General features: G+C 41.3%; 1 protein-coding gene across 2 annotated transcripts; it reads left to right on the top strand.

Moving 5' to 3' along the window:
* The first annotated feature begins 1,260 nt into the window (after positions 1–1,260).
* tfap2b (transcription factor AP-2 beta) lies at positions 1,261–13,362 on the top strand. 2 transcript variants are annotated; one of them, XM_003446250.4, is made up of 7 exons: positions 1,261–1,387; positions 3,554–4,015; positions 5,464–5,518; positions 6,517–6,736; positions 7,058–7,176; positions 8,058–8,199; positions 12,295–13,362. In XM_003446250.4, exons 1-7 carry the CDS (start codon positions 1,340–1,342, stop codon positions 12,581–12,583), a joined length of 1,335 nt encoding a protein of 444 aa, XP_003446298.1. In that variant the 5' UTR covers positions 1,261–1,339; the 3' UTR covers positions 12,584–13,362. The 2 variants fall into 2 exon arrangements, with proteins under 2 accessions (XP_003446298.1, XP_003446299.1); XM_003446251.5 differs by lacking the exon at positions 1,261–1,387 and adding an exon at positions 2,109–3,257.
* Positions 13,363–20,200: the final 6,838 nt, after the last annotated feature.

Raw genomic sequence — 20,200 nt, forward strand, 5'->3', positions numbered from 1 at the left:
GTTAGCACTCACAACAAACAGGTTTCTGGCTCATATCGGTGCAAAGTTTGCATGTTCTCCCAGTCACTGAGTGGATTTCCCACAGTCCAAAGACTTGCATGTTAATTGGCTAATTGGTGATTCGAAGCAGTTAAAGTGCACAGAACAAGAATCTGTATTAATGTAATAGTAAATATGGCTTGTAGTTTAAAATTCTTAAAGCAGTTAGTAAAACTAAAACATGCCAGCCCATTTCTGTGAGAAGGTGTAAAAATCCCTCTTGTTTTAGTGCAGATTTTAGCCTTATGCTGTAGTCATGTTGCTGGGTCTGTTTATTTGTGACCTGCAAATTCAACATTCTATAGCACAGTATAATCACTCCAGTGCAAGCAACTGTACAGAGGGAACAGCTCAAATGGATGAGTGGAGGAAACCAAATGCATGGCACAAGAGCTCACTGATCAACCAGTTTTATGTTGGTGAAAATGATATAAATCTTTCATATTCAACAACAAAAACATATCAACCCATCAACTCACTGGGGATTTTTTTTTCTGAGGAAACATCATCATATTTTGGGAAGGATGGTGTTCATGCCTCTGGTGGGGCTCAGAAGAAAACATTGGAAAATGTATGCCTAGAGCCATGAAACTCCTCAGGAAGACTGCTGGGTTTTTATTGTTTGTTTGTTTAGTATAGCATCATAATGTAAATGTAAAAAAAAACACTGTAAAAGACATAATTATATGGATTTTATGGGTATGTTTTATATAAAGAAATATTACGAAATAGATGCAAAAGAAATGTTGAGAAAAAAAATTAAACTTTATGACATTGTCACCTGTGTATGTAGAAATCTACTAAGTATCCCATTAGTGTTCCATTAGATAACGACCTAATTAATCATTTTTATTTAATTAATTTAGTTGTTTTTTTAACCACACATGATTAGAAAAATTTACAGTGAAAGAGATGAAAGTCAAGTTACACAAAATATCTGACAATGCATAAGAGTTGCATAAGTGTCCAACAAGTAAACAATCTATGTGTGGTTGAGTGGTGTGTACTAAGATACACACCACACTTGTGTATTAAAGTTACTTGCTGCTTTTAACCCGCCCTATTATTATTATTATTATTATTATTATTATTATTATTATTATATTATTATTATATAATGTTACAGCAGTGGAGTCCATACAGGGGTTCCCCATTCACAAAGCCTGTCTGAAGGTACGGAGGGCGGTGGGAGGGAGGGAGAGAGAGAGAGCGAGAGAGGGAGAGAGAGAGAGAGAGAGAGAATTGAGGCATTCCTTCTTCACTTGGCTGCATTCGGTTTACCGACACCGGAGAAGCGACCATGCTGTGGAAACTAGTTGAGAATGTCAAGTATGAAGATATTTATGAGGTAACGTTACCGTCCAGCTGTTTGTGACTCGGGGGAAATAGACTAAATGAAGTTATTAGACATGCTTTTGGAGTTCATTTGTTGGATGCTGTTGAGTGAAGTGTTTTCCACGAGGCTTTAAGGCCTCGTATTTATGTTGCGGTGACTGGGAATATGAATTGGAGAACCATTTGGCACATGACAGATTTATTCAGGCATAAAACGGATTAATTTGTGCTGAAATGTTTTCAAGTGCTCACATTATTTTAAGCTGTGCTTGTCGCTGTGGTGCAGTGTTCGGTTTGGGGTACATAAAATATGTGACACTGCGTACATGAGGATTGTAATAAGTCACGTTTTACTTTGGGCTTTGGGGTAAATTAATATTTAAAGCAATCTAAATATCTTTTTTTAACACTTAAAAAAATAATAAGGTGCAAGGACTATAAGTTCATTCCCAGGACCTCGACGTGACCCAGTAACTAATGAAAAGCTCATTTTGACATTTTTAAATTACAGCGAAAGACAAATAAGGTGGAGAACCGCTGTGTCAGAGCAGGGTGATGATGTGTAGCCTATGGAGTATGTAAATGACTTGGCTTTGATCCCAGAACAATCATTTAAAAAAAACGGTGAGGGGAAAGGAGAAAGAAAAAAGTGAGAAATACGACGCGCGCGGGGGCGCAAACGCTGCCCCGGCTCGCGCTGAATGGGCTCGAGCACAAAGCAGACGAAGAAAGGGTATAGCTCGCGAGGCCCCTCGGCTGAGCCCGGTGGGAAGCCCTTGTCTCGTGCCACACATGGTTTTTCTCCCACGGCGCGAGGGAGGGGAGGCTATAATGTTGTTAAACAAGTCACCCAAGAGGGCAAAGAGGCAGAGAGGCTGAACGGTCCACAATGCAAAGTTTAATCGCTGCTTCTGAGTTCACACGAGCCCCTCACGCGTCCTGCCTTGTCTCGGGTGTGCGTTTGTTTTCGGTTGGCAGCTGCAACATGACTTGAGCTGCCTTAAAATTTTAAGAGTGTTAGTGTGGTGGGGTGAAATTGAGGTGAAAAGTCAAAGTAAAATCTGAAAGTGGCTAATGCGCTCTTTTTGCGGTTTCTGTGGGTTTGTGCGTCAGCTTAAAGTTCTTTTTTTCTTTTTTCTTTTTTTGCTTTAGTGGATGCATTTCCGCTTTGTTTGACGTTGGCTCAGAGGCTGAGAGAACCCGGCTGGAAGAGAAGTTGAAACCCTGGTGTTAATAGTCTCACAGTCGACCCAACAAGGCCTGTTTTTATTGCCATATTGACTTCTATTGGTTTCTGTAACGTAAAAAGTCTGTTTGCACAGAAATTATTTGCGCAAAAGTGTCTCCACTGGCAAGAAAGTGCGCTTTATTGCGTCAGCTTTTACACATAAAGGGGCCCCAGAGCGGTATTTTATGTGACAGAGGATTCCTCACGGGTCTGGATACCCTGTTCGTTTTCTCCTGCGAGAGAGAGTCCTCTTTCAATCTCCTGCTGTTCGCGCGTCGTTTCGGCTCTCCACGGAATTTCAACGTCACTCACGGTTGCGCGAAAGGCTTCACGCTCCATGTGTCGCCAGTCCCCTGCCTCGCGCACATTAATATTCCTGTAAGTCTCAGTCATGAATAACAATTACACCGTATACCGGGGGTAGAGGAGGGAGCTCGGTGCTCACACTCAGAGCGGCGGCAGCTCCGGGCGGAGGAAGGTTCTGTATGGAGTTGTAGATCGGGCCGTGCCTGCAGATACTCTTCATTCTTACCTGGAATGATTTTGGCTGTATCGGCCCTACACGCTCCGTCCTACACTGCTATTCTACCGTGAGCCCGTTTGTGATACACCGGCAGAAGGTTTACAGATGTTAGTTCATTCCTACTCCACCGCGGTGAGTTTTCTTCAGAGTATTTCAGAATTCGTTTGCGCAAACGGTGAATCCTGTAGATATGGCTGGCAGGTTTTTAGTTGTGAGACAGTTTAATTTAGGCTGTGACATTTTTTTCCTCCAGGCTCTTATGTGTTTTTGTTCAGGAGTTTCGGTGCCAGTTAGGCTTCTTTGGCTACATCACCAGAGGCAATTTGCAAAATGATCTTGGGCCTCCATGTGGGTTCGTTTCTTTAAATTGTACTTCCAGTCGTACAACTAGTTCAATTTTTTCTGTTCTTTTCTGCATCCTGTTCAAGGACCGGCATGACGGTGTCTCGAGCCACAGCTCGCGGCTGTCCCAGCTGGGTTCAGTGTCGCATGCGGGACCCTACTCCAGCGCGCCGCCGCTGTCACACGCGCCTTCTTCGGACTTCCAGCCGCCGTACTTTCCTCCGCCGTACCAGCCGCTCGCTCACTACCAGAGCCAGGATCCGTACTCCCACGTCAGCGACCCATACTCCCTGAACTCCCTGCACCAGAGTCAGCAGGGAGCATGGGGAGCCCGTCAGCGGCAAGACCCCACGGGGGACCGGATGGAGAGCTCCGCTCTGCTGGCGCAGCCTCGGGCCTCGCTGCCCCAGCTATCCGGGTTGGACCCACGGCGGGACTACGGAGGTGTAAGACGGCCTGATGTGCTTCTTCACTCCGCTCACCCCGGACTGGAGCCTGGTATGGGAGACGGACTGCTGCACGGGCTGCACGGTATGGAGGATATTCCGGTAAGTTAAAGGCACAGCTGAGATTTGCAGAGATTGAAGTGCACATATAACATAATTTCAGATTTTCCTGCTCCCATTATGTCATATCATTTTTAAAAATCATGTTTAAGAACAGGCAGACAATGGCAAATCCGCAGACTTGAACCATCGAGGAGAAAATTCGCCCTACTTTTACACGACAATTTATTGAATAGTTCATAGTTTTTAGATATAAACAACGTACATTATAACGATGAATTTACCCATTTCCCCTGACAACAAAAACACTTCAATTTGAACTAAAACAGACATATTTACAACAACCAAAAATAAGCAATAAATAAAATGGAAACTAATTTTCACTGGAAGAAAAGAAAGGATATATGTTGACAGTTGTCTTGTTCATTGTCTACGCATGACTCTCGTGCCTTTAGAGTTAAGGTCAGTGAACTTGGGGCAGCTCCCTCAGGGCTGGGCGCTCACAGCAGCTGTAGCCAAACGGAAATGGCTCAAAGCTAAAAAAAAAAAAAAAAAAAAAAAAAAAAAGACTGGAGATACCCAAGAACCCAAGACAGCCTTTTTTTAAAAATCAAAAAAGAAACACGTTTGCAAATAAAGCATCATAAATCTGGCTTTACGCAATAAATTACATGTTCCTGGCTGTTTATATAAAATTTCATTTTAACATAGTTTAACACGTTAGACATAGTTTTCGATGAAGATAACAGATTACACCGATTAAATGACATTCAATTATAACAAAGTAAAGAAAATTTTTATTTTCGTTTTTAAGGTAATATTTATCATTATTATTATTATATTATCATTATTATTATTATTACTTGCTGTTTATTTTCTTTCTTAGAGTCTTGCTTGGCTGCTAAAACGCTATAAATTCACAGAGCGAGATACTAAAGACTTAGTGAAATAGGTTTATTGTAAAGCTGTGTAGGATTTTCATTTTCTACTCGTTTCTCCCCTCAGGGCACAGCCATCACGAATTGTTTGCCATTTAACCTCCACAATAGATTCTCATTTCGGGCTTTCCGAGTTTGTGTTTTGCATTTATTAACCCCCATATAAATTTGTTTTTGTATATTTGTTTCTTTGTTTTTGGCTGTGACGCATTCGTGACAACACCCGGTCTATTTAACAATTTATTTGGCAAGATGATGAATGACACTGATGAATGATGGGGGTTTAAATGTGTGGGAATAGCTGCTTCTAACCACGTCGTGATGAATGAAAGCACTGCATTATGAGCTAGATTGGACCGATGTCTGGAAACAAATAGCTCAAACGTGTATTCCGCCCCCTCCTTTTGAAACCTAACATGAATCTTTTTTCTTTTTTCTTTTTCTTTTTTTTTGCTGGACTGTGTGATTGAGGCTTGTCAGGTAAATCACTGGTTAACTTTGTGTACAGCAGGCTTGAATGTTTTGCATTTATCTCCTCTCTTTTTTAAACAGACCGCTGATGACACCAACGGGACGAACATCCTGGATCAATCAGTGATAAAGAAAGGTAGAAACACACATTCTCTCTTTAATACAAAGACACATCTCTGTTCTCTGGGCAATGTGGCCCTACTTAAAAAAAAAAAAAAAGAATATATAGTAATAATTGAAGAATATCACAGGTGGAAAGAGGAAATACGCGCGCTCTATTCTCAAGACAATTTATTTGGGTTTCTTCACTCCTGGGATGTTTGGATAGGTTCTTATGAATTATAATGATTTATTGTATGGATATGTATGTAACCTCCGGCCCAGTCCCTCGGGAAATGTCATGATCAGTATGGTTGTGACCTTAACTGGAAAAAGCGTTCTCGCCGAGTCTATTCATGGAGTTTCCCGTATTTTGGGGGCCGGGATGAGGAGTCTGAAGCCGAGGTAACGACCCTGGTATATTGACTAGCAGGCAGTGTGTCGCTGACAGGCTGCCACGCTGCCGCTCTGATGATGTGCGGTGATTTAGTTACGGGATGTTGAGTGACTGAGCTCCCCGCGGGGCATTTAAGCCGCTGATGTAATAAATGGCATCGCTCACGGAGATCTCGTGAGCTCGTTTAGAGCTAATCTGCGGTATTATCCCCCGTGGAGCCATCAAAACCCCCTCGCACTGGCCCTTATACGCGCGCATCCACGAGGCAGGCTGGCTGGCGGTTTCCCCTTTACTTCACGACATTAACACGAGCATTAGCGCGCGGGATGAAGAAGCATCCAGTGCTGCTGGTGGGTGTTAAACCGGCCGTGGAGAAAAGACAGGGAGGTGGTTAATGCGATTTGAGAACGCGAGCCAATCAACAATCGATAACGCTGTAATGAGAATGTCGCGCGACATTAAATAACAGCAAATGCCCGGCACGTGGGCGCTTCATTAGGCCAGGGCCGCCCCCTGAGCGCGCGTGGTCTCACTGAGCAAAGTTTGGCACAGAGGAGTGATGTAAAGATTTCAAACTTGTGCCCCCTGAATGTTAAAGCATGTTATGTAAGAAATCCACTCTAACCTTCCTCTTTCAGTCCCCATGCCACCCAAGAACGTGGGCTCCCTGATGCTCGGTAAGGACGGGCTGATCGGAGGAGTGACTGTGAACATAAACGAGGTGTTCTGCTCGGTACCAGGCCGCCTGTCGCTGCTCAGCTCCACTTCAAAGTATAAAGTGACCGTAGGTGAAGTGCAGAGGAGACTGTCCCCGCCCGAGTGCCTCAACGCCTCCTTGTTGGGGGGTGTGTTGAGAAGGTACGAATGTAGCCTTAAAGCATGTTGACGCACAACGTGGAGTTCAGGAATAACCTTTAGAAACTATGAGGAAAACACTTGTGTGGATTTAATTTGCAGGAGCAGTTATTAATGAAACTACGAGAAGCATGAAAAGCTATGCCATATAGATTTTTTTTAACATTAACTGGGAGACGAGATCAAGCTAAATAAATGTTGTCCAGAGCACACATTATTATATTGTTTGTTCATTTGGAGCGATTTATGACATTTCGCAAACATGTGTGCACCATAACTTTTACTTTAAATACAGTTCATATGCTTTCCTCCTTTTTTCTGCAGAGCAAAGTCTAAAAACGGTGGGAAATGCCTGAGAGAAAAGCTGGAGAAGATTGGACTGAATCTACCTGCTGGGAGACGCAAAGCTGCCAATGTCACACTACTAACATCTCTCGTGGAAGGTGACTGACTCATTTTTTGGTGATAAAAGCCAAATCTTTATTTTTATTTTATTTTTTATTATTGTTTTCAAGAGTTTCAGGATTCCCCTTCTACTTCCCCCTTACACCGCCACAACTCCCTGTAACTGGATTTCTGGCTATGAGCACAACTCAATATAGTGTCATTTATCAAAAAATAGATAAGAAAAAAAAACTTTTAAAAAAAGTGTCTATCATGTGAAAGCTCAAGAAAAAAAATATGAATTGCAAAAATCTGGGATTATAAGAGTCATGCTTGAAAATGCGCCTTTATTCCTAAAATGTCTGTTAAAATGTAGCCAGGGAAATGTGTGCCGATAGATGTGTTTAAGGCTGCTAAATTAACGGATTAAAGACTGGAGGTTGGGCCCACCACTTTGGCTACACCAACATATAGACCGAGTGTCTGTGTCTTACTAAAAACAGGTAACATGAATTTACTTTTTAAAGAAAGTATTTCTTTTGAGTGATGACGACTTACTTTTAAATGTATAAACTGGACGACTGTTTTTTCGTGCCTGTACAGTATAACCCAAAATAAAGTGGATCATTTTGAATATTAATTAGCAAGTAAAAGGTACTAATGTTTAATCTACATGATAAAAAATTTAAAAAATCTTAAAACACTTTAAGTGTTTTTGAGTCAGCTGAGAGGACAACTGTGGGAGGGTTCTACCTAAAAACGGCTTTTTGTCAGTGACGTTAGTGAGTTAAAAAAAAATGATAATAAGAATAATTAAATGACACCTGACAATACTCATACTTTTCTGAAGCCAGTATCTCGTGAACCGAAATATCGTGTTAGTTTGTATTTATATTTACAGTTGCAATATATATAATACATCTAATACCTTCCCCCACAGGTGAAGCGGTCCACCTGGCTCGGGATTTCGGTTACATCTGCGAGACGGAGTTTCCCACCAAAGCCGTGAGCGAGTACCTCAACCGGCAGCACGCGGACCCCAACGAGCTGCACACGCGGAAAAACATGCTGCTGGCGACAAAGTGAGTTTGATGGAGCGTTTGATTAGATTCTGTTCTCTCATAGCCTTTATGGGTGTTTTCTCTCATACAGGATATAGACTGTCTGCACTGCATCATATGGAAGTGGATGGAGGATGATGATGGGATTGAAATGCGAGAACGTAATGCTGAATTATAATTCAAACGAGTTTTTTAGGCATTAGGACACAGACACAACAGGACATTGTTGAAAATAAGGTGTCAGAAAGGCTGGTCCCTAAACCACCTTGCAATACTTAAAGTCAGCAAAGAAACAAGGAGTAAAAATCCAACAAACAACAAAAGAGCAACAAGAGAAATGTAGTTAAATGTTTGGGTTTTTTAAAAGTCCAATATGTCTCAGATGCTTCTAATTCAGACATGTTGTTGCAATTTAAATGTTTCAGATTTTCCCCATTAGACAAGGTTTATACATCATTACTGCCTTTTTTCCTCGTGTTTTGTTGTCCATTGAAATTGCATAACATTTACACATAAATTCTGAATAGCACAGGGTAATCGCTTTCTGCAAATAGGTACATTTAGGGAGAATTAAATTATTATGAAATTAAGGCCAGTCTCATTTTCCTGGGGCCTTTATGGTCCATTTTAAGAAACCCAGAGGGTGTGAACCCCTGCTATACTCTGTGCCTTATCCTATAGTCCAGCCTGCCTTAGTGACATTTGGAGAGGAAATTGTGATATTTTTTTAATGAAACCCACTGAACTATATCTAACTTGTATTTAAATGGCTGACTGGAAAAAAACTGCAATGCAGAAAAAACAGGGCAGTTAAAGTCAGGTCAAGTATTTAAGAAATGAGCTAAAATAAAGCCAAGAATCTTAAACAAAATTAACAAGACATCAGTTTTCCTTTTTTCTATCGGGATAAATTGTGCACACATTAGCTTCCTTACAAGCAGCTTTTTCACAGAATAATCTTGAGGTGAGGTGGGGCACTATTAACACAGCCTATAAACACAAACCCTGATGTTTCTATATCTGACCTCAGTTTCTGGTCTTAGAGACAATCTGTTTTATTTGCACTTTTGTAAAGTTACTTGTACTGATATATTTTTTATTAATAATCAGGTGATCCTGGAATTTAATTAAGGCTCTTCTGAGTGCACATGGGCAAGATAGGGTTTTTTTTTTTTCTAAATAAGTGTTGAAGATTTGAAATTAATTTATAAATGTGGACTTAGTGGAATTAGAGTTTTTCCAAGTCCTCCACTCAGGAAGCTTATATTTTTAGCTTGCATAAATGTTGTTGTCTGCTGGCCTGCATAAACCATCTGCCCGTCTATGTGTGTGTGAGTGTGTGTTTGTGTGGTGCTCAGTATGTACAATGTGTTTGGTGGTGGATGTCTGATGCTCAGATTGAAACCTGTTCCAATACTGTGCATCAGTGCTGCCTGTTAGAAATTCATTATTTAGCAGTGGAGTGTTTCAAGTCGTCAGAAAACAACAGCGAGAGCCTTGAGTGTAGCCCGGGGTGGCGGCTTCTCCTCTCTACTCCCCTAACCCCAGCTGGGCTCGGCCTGCACAGCCTGTCACTCATTTGCTGGAGCTCTGCCCTTAGGCCGCTTACAGGGTGTGTGTGCACGGGCTGTGCAAGTATGAATCTGTGAAAGGGGGGAGGAAGAGGGAGAAGGAGGTCTCTTGAATTTAAAATGTGGGCCTAAAACCAGGGGATGATTTAACAAGGAGAACTAGGTGAATAGGTTATTTTCTTTTACAGTTGTATTTGAAATCCAATGAAACATTAAGATCCATGTTACTAACCACACATGCTTATATTTAAATGTTAGTTATTCATTTAGAGAACTCAAAATCGGATGATTTTTGCATTATTTTTACTGAAGGGGTATGCATTTTCTCCATTATAGAAATATGTAATATTTGAAATTACCCTTGTTTCTCTGGGTTCTGCCGTATCACTGTATTTCTCATTCTCATAGATCAGAATGATTGATCTTTGAGAATGATTGAATTACATACAATTCAATTGTACTGAATTGTATGTAATTCACTACACGTTTTAAGTGTCAAAAGTAGTTAGGAAGAAAATGTTTATCTTATCTACAAAAATAGGGAAATGGGAATGGTAAAATGCTTATAATATACATAAAAACACAAACATCCATGCTAGAACTGAACTCGTGCTCTCCCTGTGTCCAGGTGCAGGTGTTAATCACAGACTGCTTTTATGTTCGTGCTGTGTTCATGAGAGTTAAACAGAGTTAAACAAGGCAAAACTAAAAGAAAACATGTAAGGGTTCAAGCGGGGAGCATTGGGAATTTCATTCAAAAGAGTTAAAAAATAAAGGTATAAGCATGATTTTTTTCCCCTTGGGATAAGACATTATACGGTTAATTTTTGTTCTGTTAAGTTTATTCATTGAACACAATCAAAAGGGAGTCATCAGAGTGGTGGGTTTTTCTCTGTGAGGTCTTTAATATATAACATTACTCTGTGAGGTTTAGGTCATTCTGAGTGATGATAAGTAACCTTAGCCTTCATCCTCATACTATGGAAATATGTGAATTTAGCTTTTGAAAAATGTTCTCCGAAGTCTAAACATTTAGTGACAAAAAAACAAAACAAAACAAAAACTGTAAAATTTCGATTTAGAGATATGATTACGCAACACTAATGATGGCTACTATCAGTTTGTTCTAAATAAATAATACTGAATGGAATTTGACACACACACACAATCCTCTTCCTCTTCCAATGTGTTACATTTTAAAATAAGCTTAAATTTTTTCAAATTATAAAATGAGCTGTTTTATGTATTCTTTCCTTTCTGGAAAGGTGGGTAGAGCTGTGCCGTCTTTAGGAGCTGCTAATGAATTTCATTAGTCTGGGTTTTGGAACTCTTTTGAATAATTTTGGGGGTCTTTTCCAAGTTCGCATCTATAAAGTTTGCTTTGCATTATTTCAGCCGTCTACTAAACTGCTAAAAACTTAATGCAGCCTACTCGGTGCACAGCGCTCTATTTTGCAAGCAGTTTTAGTTTGAGTGGTATTGCTTTCATTTGAGGGAAGTCTTGTGGTAAACAACTGTAAGTTCTAAAACTAACATTGCAGTTTAGCATTCATGCCTCCAACATTACTGTCTTCGAGTTGTGTTTCAACAGGGAAGTGGTTCTCCCACTTTTTTCTCGTGTGCCCCTTTCAAAAGCTGGGGGGTGGGGGGGGATCACACCCTACACCCCACACTTTTCAAAATAAAAAATGATCCAACTTGAATTTTAGTTTGATAAAACACTCCACAATTGTGTCAGCAAACTCAACAATGAAATTAGTTTCATACCATTTTTCCCCCCCTGGTCTTCCTCGCCCCACCTGCTGTGGTTTTATGACCCACACTTTGAGAACCACTGCCACAGGGCATGATTTTCCAAAAATGTGAAAGTCAAACCAGCATGGAGATTTGAGTCAATTTGTTTCTTTTTGCAAACACTGAACTGTGAAATAGCAACATGTGATTCCAGCATATGAACTGATTGTATTCACCGCGGTTTCCAGAAGAGCTGGAGGAAAGTCTGCAATCAATGCAACAAAATTCCCTCACTGTCACTGAGGAAGCTCTCAGTCTGCTCTTGGGGGACATTTAGTTACATTTTGCAATTAGGCATGCCTACACAATTTACATCTGGAATGGGACTCAGAAAGTCTTAAGTACTGTAGGATCAGGTAAAGTGTTAGCTCTACTTTATAAAGCTCTAGTGTTAAAAATGCCTACAAAGAATTTCAATAATCAAAATTCAAATCTAATTATGTGCAGCTAACGTTTTGGGGCCCCAAGGAAGTCTTGGGCTCTGAGGGATGTTCTTTATTGTGCCTGTGTGGTAATTTTCGAATATTGGCTTTTAGAGATTTTTAATATGATGTTTTCTGCTCTGCATTTGGTGTCAGCTTTGTCATTAATAACATTCTTGAGGAAATGCTGAATAAATCATCAGTGTTTTGTTTTAATGACAGCAAACTGGCAGTTATTTGTCATATATCAGCTTTCCAAAAACCCTTTTGGGGAAAGCCTAAGATGCAGAGCTCCCTTCTGACAACTTGTTGTGTCTTCTCTCCTGCAGACAGCTGTGTAAGGAGTTCACAGACCTGCTGGCCCAGGACAGGACTCCCCTGGGCAACTCAAGGCCCACCCCCATCCTGGAGCCTGGCATCCAGAGCTGCCTCTCCCACTTCTCCTTAATCACGCATGGTTTTGGTTCGCCCGCCATCTGCGCTGCACTCACCGCCCTGCAGAACTACCTCACCGAGGCTCTCAAAGGACTCGACAAGATGTTTCTCAACAACCCTCCCAACAACCGGCACGGGGATGCTGGCAAGACCGGCGACAAAGAGGAGAAGCAGCGGAAATGAAGCAGGAGAAGGAGGGGAGTGATGATCGAGAGCTGAGAAGGAGGCAGACACACAGACAGAGGCGTTACACCGTTACTTCTAGCTTTACACCCCTGCGACTGACCTGCCACGCACGGGGCTGAGGTGGAGGAGGAAGGGGAAGGCTCGGCAGAGAGAAAAAGGCAGAGGAAGACACCCGTGGGCCAGTGTCAGAGAGCACAGAGGGATTTTTCATCTGTGTTACGTTCTTTTCATTCCCCTGAGGACATGGTGGTTACTGTGTTACATTCATTTCGCTCCCCCTGCCTGCATCCTGTGAGACTGAGATGCTGTGAGCAGCCAACAAACAACATTGTGTCTGTGTGCCTGAGTGAGTGTGTGCGTGTGTGTGTGTGTGTGTGTGTGTGTGTGTGTGTGTGTGTGTGTGTGTGTGTGTGTGTTTGTCTTCACACAGAAAAAGCATTGTGAGATTGGGTGATGAGCAATCTATATGTGAAACAGGGTTGTCTGGTTATTTAACACAAGAGGAGGGAGAGGAGGGGAGGTGTTAATTTATGTGTGTAAATATTTATTTATATTAATTTAAATGGATGGTTGTGTAAATAGGTGCGCCAGCTATTTTGGAGTAGGCCTATTAATCTGTGATTTGACCTTTGTGAGCCGTTTGGGGGACAGGACTCATCCAGTGTTTTTCTGTTCTTATAGAGCTGTTGTCATGGTGCTGATGATGGGTAGACATGCTTCTAATTGTCCAGTGATTTCATTTCTATCATATTGATAATAAACCATGTGTTTTATTATGCGAGGTGTGCAGCCTGCGCCTTTTCTCCAGGGAAATTCCAAAGCAGAGTCTCAGTAAAGGCTGGGGTTCAACTTGTATTCATTTGTGTTATGAAATATTGAAGAAGAGCAGCTTTCTGGAAGAAAATTCAACTTTCTGAATGACCGGAAGTGGATTGATGCCAGGATTTTAACACTGTTGTTCACTGTGTGATAAGTCAGATTCACAGGTCAGGCATCTTTGGGTGTAGGGGGAACAAAAAGACTGATATCTGCTAAATGGGCCAATGAAAACACTGAACCACACATATAAATGACTGGCTACACTGAGAAATTATATTCCAAATTTTAGAGATACATTAGCAACAAGCTTCTCCATCTTCTTCCCTTCAGCTTTGTGTTTAGTGTTTTGTTCACTCTAAACAGATAACACAACAAAACTCACTACCTTAGAGATTGTCAATGGGTACTGATTTAGCTATGGGAAGTTTCGGACCTTATCTATAACAAGAGATACGCATGTCAATCATACTGAATACATTCCTTAAAAACAGTTGAATGGCACATGACTCTGATGACATCCATAGAAATCTAGGCCAACAAAAGAGACAAAGGAACTTTACAATGGAATTCCCTCAAAAATTGGACACAAATCAATTCACAGCTTTCCCCGTCTTCAGAGGAGAAATAAACACAACTTTTTGCAAGAGCAAAACGCCAAAAGACCAGCATTATTGTTGCAGTTTTGAGGTAATTTAAGAGCTTATAGTAGATTCCAGAACAGAAAAGCCCTTACTCTAGAGCCAAGATAAGCAGTTAAGGTTAAGGTGTGTTAGGCCCTAAAGGTCCCCTGACCACATTTCTGGTAAACTATATTTTCTCCCATCTAAATATTACGGACTTAAATTGCAAAGGGGTATGATACTACATGTATTTCTCTTAGTGTCTTTATCTTTCTGCCAGGAATAAAACGAGAAAAGTGTTGGACTTGCGGATATTTAAAGGCGCAACTTTTGCAACTGCAAATAAAAAAGTCAGCACATAAACTCAAAAAGAGGGATGGAGCCACTTTAATCCTAATTAACCAGGCATTAAATCGGCCTGTGAGTGCATAACTGCAAGTTAATTGTTTGCTGTTTGGTTACACCATCTGGAGTTGTAATGCTAATTGAGGAGGGCAGGCTTTATTTCTTTAATGAACTACATATACTCCCAGAAACTGCTGATTATTGATTGTTTTGTGGTCATGAATATTATATCCCCTTAAAGTATCATTCTTCTTATTATTCATGCTGTTATTGCTGTTTTATTATTCTATAAGTAATAGCCTTGCGAGGTTTAAAATGTCCATATATTGCAAGGTCTGAAAACACGTCCGCGCGCACGCACATGCACGCACCATGATGGATACTGTCTTATTCCAGGGAGATAATTGGCTGTATTTTCCAGCCAGTGAGGCCCTTTTTTCAGAGAGAGGCTTCTCTCTCACACGCGCACATGGGGAACAGAATCGTGCCTCGCGGGCTCGCTTCTCTTCTGCGGTGGGGATCTACCGCCGGTGTGCTAATGATGAGTGAGCGCGAGACGCGCAGCGAAAAGCAGAGAGGGCCACAGAAAGAAAGCTAATGAGAAAAAGAGACAGTGGAAGGAAGAAAATAAGGCAAGAGAGAGGGAGAGAGGGAGCCCGCGGGCTCACTGTGACCCGTAGAGTGGAACGCTGCGTGACGCAGGTGCAGAGTTCAGCACCCGCATGTCCGCGAGCGATTCCCGTTCAACAAAGGCAGGAAGCTGCTGAGCATCAGTGGCCACAAGAACGGCAGGTCCGCTGGAAAAACAAACAAACAAGCCAAACACAACAAAACAACAAACGCGAGGAGAAACGCGGCTTTTAAACAAATTAGCTCAGACCGCACGATAAGTGTGACAGCGTCGATTTAAATAATAATTAAAGGCACTCGATATAAAATAGTTTAATTGAAAATTTAATGTCACCCTACATTCCTCCGTTAATCAAAAAAGATAGACTGTGTTTCGAATGATTCGCAGCAGATGGTTCACTGTATGTCCTACAGTTTTAAGGACCTATATCTGAAAACAAAAAGTATCGCAGAATTAATTTATAAGAAACAGGATTAAACACGATTGCACTGGACAAAGGTGTGCAGTAGGTGTGACAAGTGCAGCACTTGTGCTGAAAAAAATAATCTAAACAGCATAAAGACGTGGCAATAAAGTAAAATGATATACAGAAGAAGACTGTGCATGAAATGTGACTGTTTTATAGTGATAATTGACCCTGGATTTCTCTCCTTAAAACATTACTTCAGGGTTTTGCTTTTCCATTGCCTAAAAAGTTGGTTTTGTATGTCGGACCTTGCTTCTCTTGCTTTAGTTCAGGCTCTTCCTGTGGAGTTACTTTGTGTTTTCATTTTGTCATATTTTCTAAGGAGTTTCCTGCACACAAATCAAAGATTGGCTTTTAAAATTATTTTACAAAAGGCATAAAGAAACAGATAAAACGTGTAGAATACGCAAAGAGAACTGAGAAACCGCCATTAATTAGAAATGTTTATAAGATTAATAGAACTTGAGGTTAAGATTTATGTCTTGATATAACTGTGAGGATATAATTTTCAAAAAGTAATGGTATAGGATCAGTGCACTCTAAAAGTCTCAGAAAATAACAGTCATGTTTAAGCTGACACATAGCTGTACATGTGTCTAACTGCCATTTCTTAGAGGTTTTTAATTCTTTCCCAACATTGTTTTTAATGTTGTTTCTTTTTAATTAGTTATCATAGATGTCAAACAGTTTAAAGACGTACTAAAAATCATCACCAGATAGATTTTGTAGTAGTTTATGAGGTTTGTGTAGTGTTTTGTTTATCTTTAAAATGTTACATATGAAATCTGACCAACCTGGAGACTAAGTGTGTAATGATGTCAAAAAAATAAGTGCAAGCTATAACATCAGATGTGTGTTTCAGTTACATCTGTTACTGCTTACAAATATTTGAACAGTCTGTATGTTCCCCTCACATAATTCTGCAGACATCCATTTTAAAATACATTATGAATCCACGTGTAACATGATTAATATATGATTAACCTGAAAATGTATTTTTAAAAAAGGTCCAGGTTTACAGAGGAGTCAGAATAACGCGTCCCAGCCAGCCTCCCATATTCAAATAACAAGGCACTAATCAATTCAATTTTCTCAATATTTTCACATAAGACATAATTTCAGCTTCTACAATAACTAAACACCAGCATTATTGAAGTGTTTACAATATTGTTGTGATATTGTAGAACAAATTTAGGTGTTAACCTAAGATCCAAGACAGAAAAGTTGGACGGGACAAACAGTTAAGACTGAGGTCCCCTAGCCACATTTCCATTAACACTCATTAAATTCATTAAATATCATATGTAATTTGCAAAGTGCATTTCTTTGTTTGTTTCTTTTTTGTGCCGTTCTGCACAATTCTGTGCTCACTTCTCAGTGCATGGAGGGTTCTCGAGCTGCTGAGCGTTTAAAACTGCAAATAACCATCCAGGAGCTTGATACAATATAAATCACTTGTGTCTGATGAATTGGTGATAATGATAAGCAAAATTTATTTTTATGAAAGTGTCAGAGGTAGTTACACGACTAGGGGGAGGTAATCCAGTTATGAACAGGGACTGAGATTATGAAGACAATGAGAACATTTGATAGATGCAAGTATGAGAGCAGCGCTGACAGTCCTTTCTATGCAGTTATGTCTGCATCTGGCTGCATCTGCCTGTCTGTCATTTTGCCAGGAAGTGAGCGAGCAGGCCCCCATCAGCAAAGCCCCTCGGCGTTCTGTCACGCAATGGGCTGTAAAAATGCTTATCCAACACACACACACACACACACACACACACACACGCACGCTCAGGTTATCCAGCATGCAGACAGCCGAGTGCCGGTCGGGAGTAATTCCTGCTCGGGGCGCTGTGCTCCAGGCAAGGCAGGCGCGTGCTGGATATTTCATTATTCATTAATTTACTGTTTAACAAATCCTGTCATTACTGAGTCCGAGCTGAGTTCACACACACACACACACACATACACAAAACACACACTTGCAGCAGCAGGGGTGTCAGGCGTGGCAAATCTGCCTGTTTGATCCCGGCCTTCTCAACAAACGGGGAGAGAGCCATGAATAATAAGAAACGCGAAGCCTCGCCGGAACGAGGGAGCATGACACTGTCTCACAAAAAGCCCTTTAGCATGGAGCAAAGCTCCGCCGGGGCCTCACCCAGGGCCCAGGGTTCATCATATGAAAAGACAAAACAAACAGTTGGCACAGCCATGATCGATATGAAAGGCAAAGCTCCCACACACACAAAGGGCAAAAGTGAATTAGTCATGTTTGACAAAAGATGCTGCACTGTTTCCTTTCTGCACATGGAGGAGTCTAGCATGGCTGCTGTTTACTGTTTTCAACACTCACTCCACTAATGGGATAAGGATTAAAGCAGTGAATGTGTTTTTGGCTGAAATCCCTACGAAAACAAAGAGGTATCTTCTCGAGCTTCCCGTGAAACAGTTGAACACAGGCAGAATGATGAACTCATACGCTAGAATAATGACTTTTACTTTCCCTTTTCAGTCTAGTTCACTTAATTAATTAACGGAGGAAACCTCCAGGCTACAAATATTCATTATTTCACAGGAAGAAAAACATGTATCATAAATATTCTAATGATATATTTGTGTTGCAGAATTAAATTTTAGTCTAAATAACTCAGTAACTAAACTCATCGCGTCAGATAGTATGCTCTGCGGCTGGAGAAGGTGGAGAAAGGTGACAGACTCTTGGCAGTGAGTGCCACAGCGAAAGGATCAGACTGATGTTCGAAGGAGAAAAGATTGTATTTCTCAATCTGCTGCCCTCAAGTACGCTGCCGTCTGTGGGTGGCCATAGACTTGATGTCATTAACATGTGACATATGTAGAGCTGACTGGGAGTGGCTGAAGGCCAGTGTTTGTCTCCACCGCTGTTGTATCTGCAGGGCCAAGCAAGCAGAGTCTGGGCTTTGTCAGCGCTCAAGCAGCCAGCCATCCAGGCCACTGTCTGCTGCTGTTGATAGTGAACACATTTATCAGTATGCATGACGGACAGCGGGCATGAATGTGTGTTTGCTGGTAGCTCAGGGCAGAAGTGGAGGGTAAGAGGGGGGAGGTCTGGCTGGTTGTTCCATCGGGGTGGGGGTGGGGGTGGGGAGGTCCTGGTTGGGCAGGGACACGGGCAGTCCGGGTCCCTTAAGGTTGGACTGAAGATGCTGAGTTGAAGTGACACAGCTGCTGCTGCTGCTGCTGAGGCAAGGCTGCCTCTCCAGACGGGTCAAGGTTACTCAGAGGAGAATACACTTCTGCAATATAGCTTGATGCACACACTAACACAGAGACACCCACATACTAACACAAGAATATGAAGCAACACTCCCGGTAAGCTAATATTTCATGGGCAGGTACATCGAGTTACTTGTGTGTTTTTATATAGTAAACTTTCATATCATTCTTCACTGTAAATTTGCTAAGAAGCTAGTCAGAAATAACTGTAGCTTTTTGGCTAGTCCCAGCCTCGAACAATGGATGTAGTCTCCAAGTCTGAGAAGAAAAGCCAACAAAGAAGGGCCTTAAACTGGCACTCTTTTTAATTTCCCAGCAGGAGGTGGCTCCTCTGCTTGCAAAAAGAGTTGTGGTTCTGGGAAAACAGCCCTCAGCTTTGTCCTGTGATACGAGAGCACACTTCACAATGACTTTATGGACTTGACGGCTAATTTCCAGTCATATTCAACGATACGTGAAGATATTTTTGTAAAATACGGTATATTAGAGTCAAAAGGGAGGATTATCTGGGGCTGTTGGCAATCACAACTCTTTTAACAATGATACACGCCCTCTCTCATCACGTCCAGCAAGATGAAGAAAATGCTTGCAGAACTTCTTTTACGTTTTATCTTCCTTTTTTTTTATTTTGACCATCTTTTATATTGTGGTTCCTCCGTCTAAATAAAGTGCCAGTCCTGCTGTTGTTATGTCTTCCCTTGTGGCTGAAGATGTGGCAGTATTGAGATATTCCAGAATAAATGGACTCCATTACAGCACCATTTTTGATTCCAGGAATACATTGAGTAGCAGGTTGTCATGTGAGGGTGGCAGGAAGAGAGAGGACCAAAAATGCAGACAGGCTTAACTCAACTCAAACAGCTTTATTGCTGGAACTCAGGAGCAAAATACCAAACAACAAGAAGTGTTGGCTAAACTGAAAACTAGAACTTACTGCTTACATAACTGAGCAAACAGAGCACACACTAACACAAGGAGGGAATGATGATGACGAAGAACAGAGGAAACCGAGGACTTAAACACACATTAGGGATATCATGGAAACAGACACAACTGGGGAAAAGAAGGAGCAGGTGAACAGAATCAATTAACGGAAGGAAGCAAATCTGAACACAACACACACCGGACACGAGGCTATCAAAATAAAAGAGGAAACTAACACTGAGACTGAGACACATGAACTTGACAGGCCAAAGTAAACAAAGACAAAACTGACTAAACAGGGGAGATATCACAGAAACACAGATTAGGTATGGGGAACAGGAAAGACTTAACTAACCAGAACAGAATGAAAACATAATCTACGCAAAGGTAATATCCAACCTGAAAACTAAAACATCAAACTGAAAACCTGGTACAAAACCTGGGGTCTTGACACAGGTTTACACCTTTACCACTACTAGTTGATTCATACAGACATTTGTTGCTATAGCCCTACTTTCCAAACCATAACTAGATGCTGAAAAATGTGTGTG

Source organism: Oreochromis niloticus, linkage group LG15 (genome assembly GCF_001858045.2).
Source record: "Oreochromis niloticus isolate F11D_XX linkage group LG15, O_niloticus_UMD_NMBU, whole genome shotgun sequence".
Taxonomy (NCBI): Eukaryota; Metazoa; Chordata; class Actinopteri; order Cichliformes; family Cichlidae; genus Oreochromis; species Oreochromis niloticus.

What these genes read in the sequence shown, in the direction of transcription:
- tfap2b (XM_003446250.4), top strand. Translation starts at nt 1,340, where the DNA reads ATGCTGTGGAAACTAGTTGAGAATGTCAAGTATGAAGATATTTATGAG. An exon ending in TCAATCAGTGATAAAGAAAG is followed by an intron (nt 5,519 to 6,516) that starts GTAGAAACACAC and finishes TTCCTCTTTCAG; the next exon opens with TCCCCATGCCACCCAAGAAC. An exon ending in TTGGGGGGTGTGTTGAGAAG is followed by an intron (nt 6,737 to 7,057) that starts GTACGAATGTAG and finishes TTTTTTCTGCAG; the next exon opens with AGCAAAGTCTAAAAACGGTG.